Source organism: Trachypithecus francoisi, unplaced genomic scaffold, assembly GCF_009764315.1.
Source record: "Trachypithecus francoisi isolate TF-2019V2 unplaced genomic scaffold, Tfra_2.0 Lachesis_group16, whole genome shotgun sequence".
NCBI classification, from domain to species: domain Eukaryota; kingdom Metazoa; phylum Chordata; class Mammalia; order Primates; family Cercopithecidae; genus Trachypithecus; species Trachypithecus francoisi.
Window position 1 is genome coordinate 87,847,241 of NW_022681461.1, and position 13,917 is coordinate 87,861,157.

At 42.1% G+C, this 13,917-nt stretch overlaps 1 protein-coding gene across 1 annotated transcript in view; it reads left to right on the plus strand.

Annotated features, from left to right (window-relative positions):
- Nucleotides 1-13,917, plus strand: part of GABBR2 (gamma-aminobutyric acid type B receptor subunit 2) — a 420,233-nt gene that overhangs the window by 163,842 nt on the left and 242,474 nt on the right. Inside the window, exon 3 of the mRNA XM_033238002.1 lies at nucleotides 10,476-10,646. Coding sequence (XP_033093893.1) covers nucleotides 10,476-10,646 — 171 coding nt within the window. The remainder of the gene's footprint in view (nucleotides 1-10,475; nucleotides 10,647-13,917) is intronic.

A 13,917-nucleotide genomic window follows, 5' to 3' on the forward strand; every position in this document is an offset into this window, starting at 1 on the left:
TCTTAATCCAGTCTGTCACTGATGGACGTTTGGGTTGATTCCAAGTCTTTGCTATTGTGAATAGTGCTGCAGTAAACATACGTGTGCGTGTGTCTTTATAGCAGCATGACTTAAAATCCTTTGGGTATATCCCCAGTAATGGGATGGCTGGGTCAAATGGTATTTCTAGTTCTAGATCCTTGAGGAATCACCACACTGTTTTCCACAATGGTTGAACTAGTTTCCAGTCCCACCAACAGTGTAAAAGTGTTCCTATTTCTTCACATCCTCTCCGGCACCCGATGTTTCCTGATTTTTTAATGATTGCCATTCTAACTGGTGTGAGATGGTATCTCATTGTGGTTTTGATTTGCATTTCTCTGATGGCCAGTGATGATGAGCATTTTTTCATGTGTCTGTTGGCTGTATGAATGTCTTCTTTTGCTAAGTGTCTATTCATATCCTTTGCCCACTTTTTGATGGGGTTGTTTGTTTTTTTCTTGTAAATTTGTTTGAGTTCTTTATAGGTTCTGGATATTAGCCCTCTGTCAGATGAGTGGATTGCAAAAATTTTCTCCCATTCTGTGGGTTGCCTGTTCACTCTGATGGTAGTTTCTTTTGCTGTGCAGAAGCTCTTTAGTTTAATTAGATCCCATTTGTCTATTTTAGCTTTTGTTGCCATTGCTTTTGGTGTTTTAGACATGAAGTCCTTGCCCATGCCTATGTCCTGAATGGTATTACCTAGGTTTTCTTCTAGAGTTTTTATGGTTTTAGGTCTAACATTTAAGTCTCTAATCCATCTTGAATTAATTTTCATATAAGGAGTAAGGAAAGGATCCAGTTTCAGCTTTCTACTTATGGCTAGCCAATTTTCCCAGCACCATTTATTAAATAGGGAATCCTTTCCCCATTTCTTGTTTTTGTCAGGTTTGTCAAAGATCAGATGGCTGTAGATGTGTGGTATTATTTCTGTTCTGTTCCATTGGTCTGTATCTCTGTTTTGGTACCAGTACCATGCTGTTTGGGTTACTGTAGCCTTGTAGTATAGTTTGAAGTCAGGTAGTGTGATGCCTCCAGCTTTGTTCTTTTGGCTTAGGATTATCTTGGCAATATGGGCTCTTTGTTGGCTCCATATGAGCTTTAAAGCAGTTTTTTCCAATTCTGTGAAGAAAGTCATTGGTAATTTGATGGGGATGGCATTGAATCTATAAATTACCTTGGACAGTATGGCCATTTTCACAACATTGATTCTTCCTATCCACGAGCATAGTATGTTCTTCCGTTTGTTTGTGTCCTCTTTTATTTCACTGAGCAGTGGTTTGTTGTTCTCATTGAAGAGGTCCTTTACATCCCTTGTAAGTTGGATTCCTAGGTATTCTGTTCTCTTTGACGCTATTGTGAATGGGAGTTCATTCATGATTTGGCTCTCTGTTTGTCTGTTACTGGTGTATAAGAATGCTTGTGATTTTTGCACATTGATATTGTATCCTGAGACTTTGCTGAAGTTATTTGTCAGCTTAAGGAGGTTTTGGGCTGAGATGATGGGGTTTTCTAAATATACAATCATGTCATCTGCAAACAGGGAAAATTTGACTTCTTCTTTTCCTAACTGAATACCTTTGATTTCTTTCTCTTGCCTGATTGCCCTGGCCAGAACTCCAACACTATGTTGAATAGGAGTGGTGAGAGAGGGCATCCCTGTCTTGTGCCAGTTTTCAAGGGGAATGCTTCCAGTTTTTGCCCATTCAGTATGATATTGGCTGTGGGTTTGTCATAAATAGCTCTTATTATTTTAAGATACGTTCCATCAATACCAAATTTATTGAGAATTTTTAACGTGAAGGGCTGTTAAATTTTGTCAAAGGCCTTTTCTGCATCTATTGAGATAATCATGTGGTTTTTGTCTTTGGTTCTGTTTATATGCTGGATTATGTTTATTGATTTGCATATGTTGAACCAGCCTTGCATCCCAGGGATGAAGCCCACTTCATCATGGTGGATAAGCTTTTTGATGTGCTGCTGGATTTGGTTTGCCAGTATTTTGTTGAGGATTTTTGCATCGATGTTCATCAGGGATATTGGTCTAAAATTCCCTTTTTTGGTTGTATCTCTGTCAGGCTTTGGTATCAGGATGATATTGGCCTCGTAAAATGAGTTAGGGAGGATTCCCTCTCTTTCTATTGATTGGAATAGTTTCAGAAGGAATGGTACGAACTCCTCCTTGTACCTCTGGTAGAATTTGGCTGTGAATCCGTCTGGTCCTGGACTTTTTTTGTTGGTAGGCTATTAATTATTGCCTCAATTTCAGAGCCTGCTATTGGTCTCTTCAGGGATTCAACTTCTTCCTGATTTAGTCTTGGGAGAGTATAAGTGTCCAGGAAATTATCCATTAGAATCTTCTAGGTTTTCTAGTTTATTTGCATAGAGGTATTTGTAGTCTTCTCTGATGGTAGTTTTTATTTCTTTGGGGTCAGTGTTGATATCCTCTTTATCATTTTTTATTGCATCTATTTGATTCTTCTCTCTTTCTTCTTTATTAGTCTTGCTAATGGTCTATCAATTTTGTTGATCTTTTCCAAAAACCAGCTCCTGGATTCATTGATTTTTTGGAGGGTTTTTTGTGTCTTTATCTCCTTCAGTTCTGCTCTGATCTTAGTTATTTCTTGCCTTCTGCTAGCTTTTGAATGTGTTTGCTCTTGTTTCTCTAGTTCTTTTAATTGTGATGTTAGGGTGTCAATTTTAGATCTTTCCTGCTTTCTCTTGTGGGCATTTAGTGCTGTAAATTTCCTTCTACACACTGCTCTAAATGTGTCCCAGAGATTCTGATATGTTGTATCTTTGTTCTCATTGGTTTCAAAGAACATCTTTATTTCTGCCTTCATTTTGTTATGTACCCAGTAGTCATTCAGGAGCAGGTTGTTCAGTTTCCATGTAGTTAAGTGGTTTTGATTGAGTTTCTTAGTCCTGAGTTCTAGTTTAATTGCACTGTGGTGTGAGAGACAGTTTGTTATAATTTCTGTTCTTTTACATTTGCTGAGGAGTGCTTTACTTCCAACTATGTGGTCAGTTTTGGAATAAGTTTGATGTGGTGCTGAGAAGAATGTGTATTCTGTTGATTTGGGGTGGAGAGTTCTGTAGATGTCTATTAGGTCCGCTTGGTGCAGAGATGAGTTCAATTCCTGGATATCCTTGTTAACTTTCTGTCTCATTGATCTGTCTAATGTTGACAGTGGGGTGTTAAAGTCTCCCATTATTATTGTATGAGAGTCTAAGTCTCTTTGTAAGTCTCTAAGGACTTGCTTTATGAATCTGGGTGCTCCTGTATTGGGTGCATATATATTTAGGATAGTTAGCTCTTCCTGTTGAATTGATCCCTTTACCATTATGTAATGGCCTTCTTTGTCTCTTTTGATCTTTGATGGGTTAAAGTCTGTTTTATTAGAGACTAGTATTGCAACCCTTGCCTTTTTTTGTTCTCCATTTGCTTGGTAGATCTTCCTCCATCCCTTTATTTTGAGCCTATGTGTGTCTCTGCATGTGAGATGGGTCTCCTGAATACAGCAGACTGATGGGTCTTGACTTTTTATCCAATTTGCCAGTCTGTGTCTTTTAATTGGAGCATTTAGTCCATTTACATTTAAGGTTAATATTGTTATGTGTGAACTTGATCCTGTCATTATGATATTAGCTGGTTATTTTGCTCGCTAGTTGATGCAGTTTCTTCCTAGCATCGATGGACTTTACATTTTGACATGTTTTTGCAATGGCTCGTACCTGTTGTTCCTTTCCATGTTTAGTGCTTCCTTCAGGATCTCTTGTAGGGCAGGCCTCGTGGTGACAAAATCTCTAAGCATTTGCTTATCTGTAAAGGATTTTATTTCTCCTTCACTTATGAAACTTAGTTTGGCTGGACATGAAATTCTGGGTTGAAAATTCTTTTCTTTAAAATGTTGAATATTGGCCCCCACTCTCTTCTGGCTTGTAGAGTTTCTGCCGAGAGATCTGCTGTTAGTCTGATGGGCTTCCCTTTGTGTGTAACCCGACCTTTCTCTCTGGCTGCCCTTAACATTTTTTCCTTCATTTCAACTTTGGTGAATCTGACAATTATGTGTCTTGGAGTTGCTTTTTTCGAGGAGTATCTTTGTCGCGTTCTCTGTATTTCCTGAGTTTGAATGCTGGCCTGCCTTACTAGGTTGGGGAAATTCTCCTGGATGATATCCTGAAGAGTGTTTTCCAACTTGGTTCCATTTTCCCCCTCACTTTCAGGCACACCAGTCAGATGTAGATTTGATCTTTTCACATAATCCCATACTTCTTGGAGGCTTTGTTAATTTCATTTTACTCTTTTTTCTCCACACTTCTCTTCTCGCTTCATTTCATTCATTTCATCTTCAATCTCAGATAGTCTTTCTTCCAGTTAATCGAGTTGCCTACTGAAGCTTGTGCATTTGTCACGTATTTCTCGTGTTATGGTTTTCATCTCTATCAGTTCTTTTAAGGTCTTCTCTATATTGATTATTCTAGTTATCCATTCTTCCATTCTTTTTTCAAGGTTTTTAGTTTCTTTGCGCTGGTTACGTAGTTCCTCCTTTAGCTCTGAGAAGTTTGATTGACCGAAGCCTTCTTCTCTCAACTCATCAAAGTCATTCTCTGTCCAGCTTTGTTCCATTGCTGGCGATGAGCTGCATTCCTTTGGAGGGGGAGATGCACTCTGATTTTTTGAATTTCCAGATTTTCTGCCCTGCTTTTTCCCCATCTTTGTGGTTTTATCTGCCTTTGGTCTTTGATGATGGTGATGTACTGATGGGGTTTGGTGTGGGAGTCCTTTCTGTTTGACAGTTTTCCTTCTAACAGTCAGGACCCTCAGCTGTAGGTCTGTTGGAGTTTGCTTGACATCCACTCCAGACACTGTTTGCCTGGGTATCAGCAGTAGAGGCTGCAGATACCCTCTGATAGATAGAATATTGCTGAAGATAGAATATTGCTGAACAGTGAGTGTTGCTGTCTGATTCTTGCTCTGGAAATGTCGTCTCAGGGGTGTACCCCACCGTGTGAAGTGTGAGGTGTCGGTCTGCACCTAGTGGGGGATGTCTCCCAGTTAGGCTACTCAGGGGTCAGGGACCCACTTGAGCAGGCAGTCTGTCTGTTCTCAGATCTCAACCTCTGTGCTGGGAGATCCACCGCTCTCTTCAAAGCTGTCAGACAGGGGCATTTACCTCTGCCGAGGTTTCTGCTTCTTTTTGTTTAGCTATGCCCTGTCCCCAGAGGAGGAGTCTACAGAGGCAGGCCGGCCTCCTTGAGCTGTGGTGGGCTCCACCCAATTCGAGCTTCCTGGTGGCTTTGTTTACCCACTTAAGCCTCAGCAATGGCGGGCGCCCCTCTGTGAGCCTGGCTGCTGCCTTGCAGTTAAATCTCAGACTGCTGTGCTAGCAATGAGGGAGGCTCCGTGGGCATGGGACCCTCCGGGCCAGGTGTGGGATATAATCTCCTGATGTGCCGTTTGCTAAGACTCTTGGTAAAGTGCAGTATTAGGGTGGGAGTTACTCGATTTTCCAGGTGTTTTCTGTCTCAGTTTCCCTTAGCTAGGAAAAGGGATTCCCTTCCCCCTTGTGCTTCCCAAGTGAGGCAGTGCCTCACCCTGCTTCAGCTCTGGCTGGTGGGGCTGCACCAGCTGACCAGCACCAATTGTCCGGGTACTCCCCAGTGAGATGAAACCCGGTACCTCAGTTGAAAATGCAGAAATCACCCGTCTTCTGTGTCACTCATGCTGGGAGCTGGAGGCTGGAGCTGTTCCTATTCGGCCATCTTGGGCGTGCCCCCCCAAGGCCAAGTATTTACTACAGCAATAAACATATGTATTTTAAAATCTGTCTGTATGTTCTTTTCAAGATGTGTATTTAAAAATGATCTTAATAGAATATGAATAAAAGGAAGTTAAAAAAGTGACAGGCAAATGCAAGCGAAAATACAGTAAGGGTTGCCGTATTAATAACAAGCGAGATACAGTATCAAACAAAAAGCAATAAAATGACAAAGAGGTTTATTTTACCTTGATAAATATTTCAATCTTCACTTGCTCAATGAATATCTATTAAGTGCCTGTTATTTGCACTAGGCAAAAGTATACATTGCTGAAAACTGAAGATATAATTGTGATGAACATTTATGCTCAAAACAAGAAAAAAGGAACACATATAAAGCAAAAACAGTTGAAATACATGAAGAAATGATCAGAGACAATAGAGAAAAATTTAACAAACTTCTCTGCCTTTGATAGATGAAGTAAACAAAAATACAAAGCATATGATAATATAATTAGTTTGGTTATATCTATTATGCATAAGTAGTCTAATAAAGAATTCTATAGCTTATGACTAGAGATTTCATCTTTTTTCCAGCCACCGTGGAACTTGTACAGAAGTTGATTGTATAATAGGCCACAAAGAAAATCTCAATAAATTCCAAAAGCAGACACTGCACTTGCCAAATTCTCAAAATAATGCAATAAAACTAGAAATTATAACAAAACTATAAATTAAATTTTAAAATACTCTCTGAAATAAATCCTTGGCTAGGAATTAACTTAGAGCCTCAATCACAATCTGTTCGTTATGTGAAACAAGGCAGGAGAGCTCAGAAAGCTTGGTCTCCAAGTTAGGGCCCTAATGCTCACAGCCCTGGTGGTGCCAGATGCTGGGTGACTGAGATAGGGGAAGAAGGCCTGGGGAGCATGTAGGAGGCAGGCAGGTAGGTAGTCATCTATGGGAGCAAGTGCACTAGTGTTAAGGTCCTATAGACCCGGGTTCAAGTCCTGCTTCCACCTCTTATTAGCTATAGTGGAATTCTGATATCTCATTTCGGGGCTGCAGTCTGCTTATTCAAAACCAGGGTTGTTGAACTGCATCTGTGGCCCTCGATCCTCACTGAGCATCATAATCACCTGGAAAATTTTTAAATAATACTGATGCTTGGGCTAGATGCCCAGAGATTCTGATTCAGTTAGTTTGGAGTGGGACCAAGTCATCAGTATTGTTTAAAACCTCCCCAGATAACTCCAGTGTGCTGAGAACCCCAGAGCTAGATGATTTCTCAGATGTCTGTTAGTTCTGAAGTCCAGCAGTACTACTGGGCACCTGCAGTTTTTGCCCATGGAAGAAAGTTTCAGGAGACCAAAGCCAGAGAAACAGTGATGCAAAGCAATCTAATCAAAGCGTGCATTATCTCAAATGGTGCAGAAAATGTCAGCGCCAGTTAATATTTTGCACCCAACATGATTTAGACCCGGGGCACATATTGTACTCCAAGCCTATCGTAAACACAATGGGCCATTTATTCACTGAACAGTAACCACGGTAATTACCCACAGGGAAAACATATGAGGTTGTTCAAGCAACAATTAATTGTGGACCTGGAACTAATGGGACAATAACGGTAAAGTAGCAACCAGAGTGTGATTCAGAAATCACATCAGAAAACCAATATTTTCCAAATTGTATTAGATAAGCATTTTTGGGGATGTGATGGTGTATATGATGTCCCTGTCCTGAAATAGTTGCTCCCAGGTTTTTCTAATAGCTCCTTCCCCTACTGGTGAGCATAGGAGGCTTACAGTGTTGTTTTAATCTTGTGAGAAGAATCACAGACAGTAGGCTTGAGGGGACTATAGAGAGCTTCTATTTCCTGCACTCACTACGGGACCTAAATGTCACCTGAAGGCAGGTGCGCAGACCTTGATTTGGTTGGAATGATCCTCTTTGTTAGTCTGATGGAAGCCACTGATTCTTTTTTTCAGAAAAATGTGCATGTCTGTCTGCACATACGTGGTCATGCAAATGCTTTCCTACAGTTTTCAGGGGGTTCACAGACACTTTGAAGCTCTTCTGTTCTCACCAGGTTGTGGTCCAGTCTCTGCTTGCACACCTCCAGACACAGGTATCTCACTACTTCTGAGGGCAGGTTTTCCGTGGCCAGACAACTCTAATGTGAGTGTTCCTCTGTGTGTCCAGTTGAAATTTCTCTCTCTCATTAGTCCCCTTCTACCCAGAATCTTTGAACATTGACAAAAGTCATTCTACCCTTGACCTTTACCGGTCTTGGGGTGTCTCTATCTTTGTTGGATCTTAGAAGTTGGGTTTCTACAGGGGCTCTGTAGCTTCAGGTAATGGCTGAATTACCGTTGCGTGCTCAGCTCCAATAGATAGCAGATCCAGCAAGTCTAGATAGTGGCTGTCTACCCTCTAAACCAGACATGGAAGGGGACAAATCTCTACTGCCCCCCACAAACTTTTGTAAGGGGAAAGTGGTTCTAGGGTGACAGAAGAAGCAATAAAGCAACTTCAGCTGGAGGCTGAAGGTACCGGATGTCGTTTCCCCGGATGCTGAAATTGGACCCTAGGATGTATCCAATCCAGAGCCCCTGCTGGGATAAGCAAGGGTTCGGGGAGGTAGCTGGTGGCAGCAAAGACTGAGCTTGCTTCATTCATGCTCTCTCTGGGTCAAAGGTTTGAATGAAACCTTTTTTTAAAAGAAGAGAAGGAGGGAGGGAGGGAGGAAGGAAGGACAGACAGACTAGAAGAAACCGTGGAGAAATTATTTTATAATCTCAGAGTAAGAGAGGCCTTTCTTAAATATGACACAAAACCTGAAGTCATAAAGGAAAAAGACTGATAAATTCATCCTCATAAAAAAAAATGACTACATGGAAATGGCACTATAAACAACATCAAGAAACAAAGTACAAACTGGGAGGAAAATTAGCAACTTATAAAGGGTTAATTTTCTTAATATAAAAGATCATTTCTATAAACTGGTAAGGAAGACTACAAGTCAAATTAGAAACAAGCAAAAAATGTAAGTAGTTTCCAGAAAGGAACTACCATTACTTTTACACATAGGAAGAAGCTGGGTGCGATGGCATGCCTGTAGTCATAGCAACTCAGGAGACTGAGGCTGGAGGCTTGAGCCCAGGGGTTCAAAACCAGACTAGGCAACATAGACCCCTTCTCTAAAAAGATTTTTAAATTAGCTAGGCATAGAGGCATACCCCTATAGTCCTAGCTACTCCGGAGACTCAGGCAGGTGGGGATCGCTGGAACCCAGGAGTTCCAGGCTGCAGTGAGCTATGATAGCACCCCTGTACTCCAGTCTGGGCAACAGAATGGACCCTGTCTCTAAATAATAAATAATAAAAAGTAGAAGAAATGCTCAACCTCATTCACACTAAGAAAAATGCAAATTAGAACTATAACAAGATACCACCTTTTCCCCATCATACTGCAAAGATCAAAAACTTTGATAACTACCTTCTGTGGCTCAGGCTGAGGGAAGGAACAGAGATCAGAGGAAGTGTTATGGAAGAGGTGACATTTAGGTTGGGCCTTCAGGGACAGACAATTAAAATCCAATTTAACAACTTAACTGGCGCTTAAAAGAAAAAGAAGAAATAATAAAGAGATTGATGGATAGCTTTGACTACCAAGTGTAAATTAAAATACACACACATAAAATGTAAAGGCAAACACAAACTGAGGTATTTGCAACAACTATAATAGCCTGAGTTTGAATGCTATACATATAAAATATCTTCATTAAATTCAATCAGAAAAGCATTAGAATACCACTCAAAAAATAAACAAAGGGCATGAAAAAGTAATTGCTAAAATAGGATATGCTACTAGTTAATAACCATAGGAAAAAGTTCAGCATTATCCATAATCATGAATGCGATGTGATTCAGGGTTTTATTTGGTGATAAATCATTATAAAATTAGAATAACATTTTTTACTCCCTCTGTTGGCAAAGATGTGGTGAGATTGGCCCTCTAATCATTCTTGGCTAGTAAATTTGCAAACTGATAAAATATTTTTTGGAAATAAGTATAAATCTTTAAAAACTCATATTCTTTATCTGGGAAATTTTACATCACAGACTCTATCGTACGGAAACATCCCAAAATATAGAACAAAAAATGCTATGTACAAAGATGCCTGTAGAATAATATGATGATAATGACAAATTAGAAATAATAGAAATAACCCCAAATTAGAAACGATTCAGTAAATTATGGTATATTCATATGCTGGAATATTGTGCAGCTATTATAATGTTTACAAAGAGTTTTTAAGGATACTGTTAAATGGGGAAAAACAGTTCAATTGTGCATGTAGAATGATTTCAGGATCTTTTTAAAAAATCCAATCACTGTGCATAGAAAAAGGACTGGGAAGGAATAGACGATAACATGAATGATGGTTCTTTAGGGAGGGGTAGATCATTGGCTATTTTTTCCCTTCTTTCTTCTTATTTTGCATTTTTAAACCTTCCCTTCCATTATGGTATGTTACTCTTACTCTTTTAAAAAAAGTTTTAAAAATATCTGTCCCCATGTGTTTATGCTCCAAGTTGAAACTAACAGTCTCTATTCCAGTAGGAAAGATGCTGGGTCACAGCTGCGAGGCTCATCAGTAAGAAGTGTTGTCTCTTTTGTGTCTTTCAGCTTTCTTTTGCTGCAACCACGCCTGTTCTAGCAGATAAGAAAAAATACCCTTATTTCTTTCGGACCGTCCCATCAGACAACGCGGTGAATCCAGCCATTCTGAAGTTGCTCAAGCACTACCAGTGGAAGCGCGTGGGCACGCTGACGCAAGACGTTCAGAGGTTCTCTGAGGTACGCTCGGCTCGTGTGGACACGGCCTCCTTTACTGCTTACTGCTGTCATCTAGCAAGAGGCAATGTGGCTTAGTCAGGGATGGGTACTGTCACAGGGCTTTTAAGCAAGTGTTGGTTAGTGCAATCAAAGCTGTTTCACCGTTGACAAAATAGAGCTGGTAGCTGAGGAATTTCGCTGTGCATGGGACTGGTGGAAACCATCATCAGGAGTGAACCTTCCCTGTCATTCCTTTTATTGGCTACATCGTGTGGCTTATTCCCTCAGTGCCCCGTGGGCTTGTCATTGTTATTGATGCTGTCATGACCATCTAAGATCACAAAGTTCCACCAGGGGGTGTTCACCTGTGAGGAGAGTTTGGGGGAAGGGCTGGCTTGGACCGAAGATGCCAATATCTCCTTGGATGGGGTAGAGTTTTGTTTGTTCTAAATGACTTACAAACACACCTTAATACATGGTAGGTGATTTTTTTGTTTTGTATATGTGTTTTGTGGTGGAAAAAAAAATGCCAAAATAGACGTAGGAAAAATGTAAAAGTGTTGCTTTGCCCCAAGCCACCTAAATCATGCTTTCTCTCTGAAAGTTAACTCCTGCTTTCACTTTGGGGTTCATCTGCCTAGAACTTTTTCAATGTATTTGTTTTAAAGCCAAATGACTTCATACCATGTATATTCTTTTTTCACTTTACAACAGATCTTAGAGGCCTTGATTAACCTCATGGTTTAAAGGGACCTGGTGTTCTGTCAGATGGGTATATCGTAACTTACTGAGCGAGCCCCTCTGAACGTTGACCACTTTTCAATGGCACAGCCATTCTCTCATGCCTAGGTGTGCATCTCGGCAGTAGACTTCTAGAAGTGGAATTGCTGGGCCATTTAAAATTTTGAGAGGGACTGACCTCCAAAAAGGCAGCTCTAATTTCCAGTCCCACCAACAGCATTTGAAAATTCCCATTTTCACATATCCTTACTAACAGTGGATATTAGCCAATATTTGAAACATTAGCCTCACTCAGATGAATACAAAATGACCCGTCTCTTTTCCCATTTGCTTTGTGCCTCCCACTTTCCTTTCTGTTCCCATGCGTGCTTTTGATACTTGGAGCCTCCAAAAACACAAGACAAACCAAGGGTTCTTAGCAGCCCAAGAGAAACAAACTTGAGCTGTGCAGAGAATTTCCATGTGTGAGTCAGGGGTCTAGACAGACCTCAGCGGGAGCGGTGGGGGCAGACACACAGCCTCCTACTAGCCTGGCAATGGGGAAAGGCCAGGCAGGGTGGCAAGAAAGTTGGGAGCAGAGCAGGGCTGGTAATCAGCAGATCTGGTTTCCACTCCAGCTCTGCACTTACCTTTTGAGGTTCTTGCCCCCTGTTACTTCCATGGGAAGGAGAGACCACTTCATACATTGGCTGTGTGACCTTGGAGAAGTTACCTCACTTCTCTGAGCTTCGATTCCTCTCCTGTAAAATGGGGACAATAACCTCTTGCATGCCTCCCTGCAGGGCTTCTGCCAAAATCCAATGAGTAATGGATTTGAAAGAGCTTTGTAAACTGTAAAGTTCATACACAGAGAGGGTTGTTTTTGGAGGTGCTTGAAAAGTGGAAGTGTTTGGCCCCACTGTCTGTGGGTATCCAAACAAGGCAAACTTTTCCCAGGCAAGACTGCTCCTCATCTTCCCACCGCTCTGTTTCTCAGCCCCTAGGAGGAGGCACAACGGGAACTTGACCTCTAGCGGGAGTGACTCATTGCCAAACGCTAAAGAGGCTTTTGCTGAAAGGCCGCCTTCATAGAGAAGCGAGAAATGTTCTAAAATGAGAGTGAAACAGGTGGATGGTGGAGGATAGGAAGGACCCATCCCATGGCCCCATTAACAATGGACTTTGCCAGGATTTGGAGAGATCTGCTTTTTTCTTTTTCTTTTTTTCTTTCTTTCTTTCTTTCTTTTTTTTGGGGGGCGGGGGGCAAAGTCTCACTCTGTCGCCAGGCTGGAGTGCATTGGCGTGATCTCGGCTCACTGCAACCTTCACCTCCTGGGTTTAAGTGATTCTCCTACTTCAGCCTCCCGAGTAGCTGGGACTACAGGCACACGCCACCACACCCAGCTAATTTATGTATTTTTAGTAGAGATGGGGTTTCACCATATTGGCTAGGATGGTCTAGATCTCTTGACCTCTTGAACTGCCCACCTCGGCCTCCCAAAGTGCTGGGGTTACAGGCATGAGCCACCGCGCTTGGCCAGACCTGATTTTTTCTAATAGCATGTTTGGCTGTCAAAGCCTGAAGGACCCTTAGAGACATATCTCCTACCCTCTTCATTTTGTAGAAGGGGAAACTAAGCCCCAGAGAGGGAAGGCGACAAAGTTCAAGGTGTCAAGGCACCTCTGAAGTCATGAAAGATTGTTCACAGAAAAGTCAGGACTAAATTTTGGGGTCCTGAACCCCTCAGTTCAGACTTCCCATTGCTCCTTCTTTTCTTCTCTAGTTTCCTGGAATTGCATGGGAACTACCTGCCGGCAGCCTCAAGAGGTTTGAAATTCCCACCAGACTGGGTCTAAAGAGGGTAAATTGTGGGCCCTGACATTGGTTGGGTGCCTTATAGATTCCCAAAAACTCTCACAGCCAGCCACCCTGTAAGGAGGAGTGATGGTTCCCATTTTACAGATGGGGAAACTGAGGTTTGCAGAGGGTGGGAGGCCTCTTGCCCCAAGGCACATGCTGGTAAAGAGCGGAAGCTGTACCGTCAGGCTGTTGTGTGTCCTCGCTACATGGTCCTCACTGGGTAATCTCAGGTCTTGACTGTTGGGTAGCACGTCTTTCCCCTTGCACAGCCGTCGGGGCCCTCAGCCAGGGTTTCAGGGCATCTCAGTGGGAAACCTCTTCTCCCGAGGACAGGATGCTGCTTGCTGGTATTGCTGGCAAGGACCCCTCTTGATTTAAATCTCTCAGCCCAGCTGACTCCTCTCTGTGCCCAAGGGCTTTGGCATCCCTCTCTCAATGTCTGGGCTGCATCGCTGGAGTGCAGGCCCTGGAAACTTGCCAGGGGCTAACAGCTTTTCATGAGTGCAAAGGAAACTGGATTCCTTTTATGAAACTGGTCGATCAGCAGCGTCAAGCACTTCTGTTCCGGACTGGTGCACTGGAAGGAATGTCAAGTGAAAGCAATCCTGAAGTCGGAGGGGGTGGTGGAGGGGCTTTACTCCCACGGAGCTTATTATTGTGGCATTGGGACGGTGGAAGGGATAGAGGGCTGGGGGCCATCCCACCTAGGGA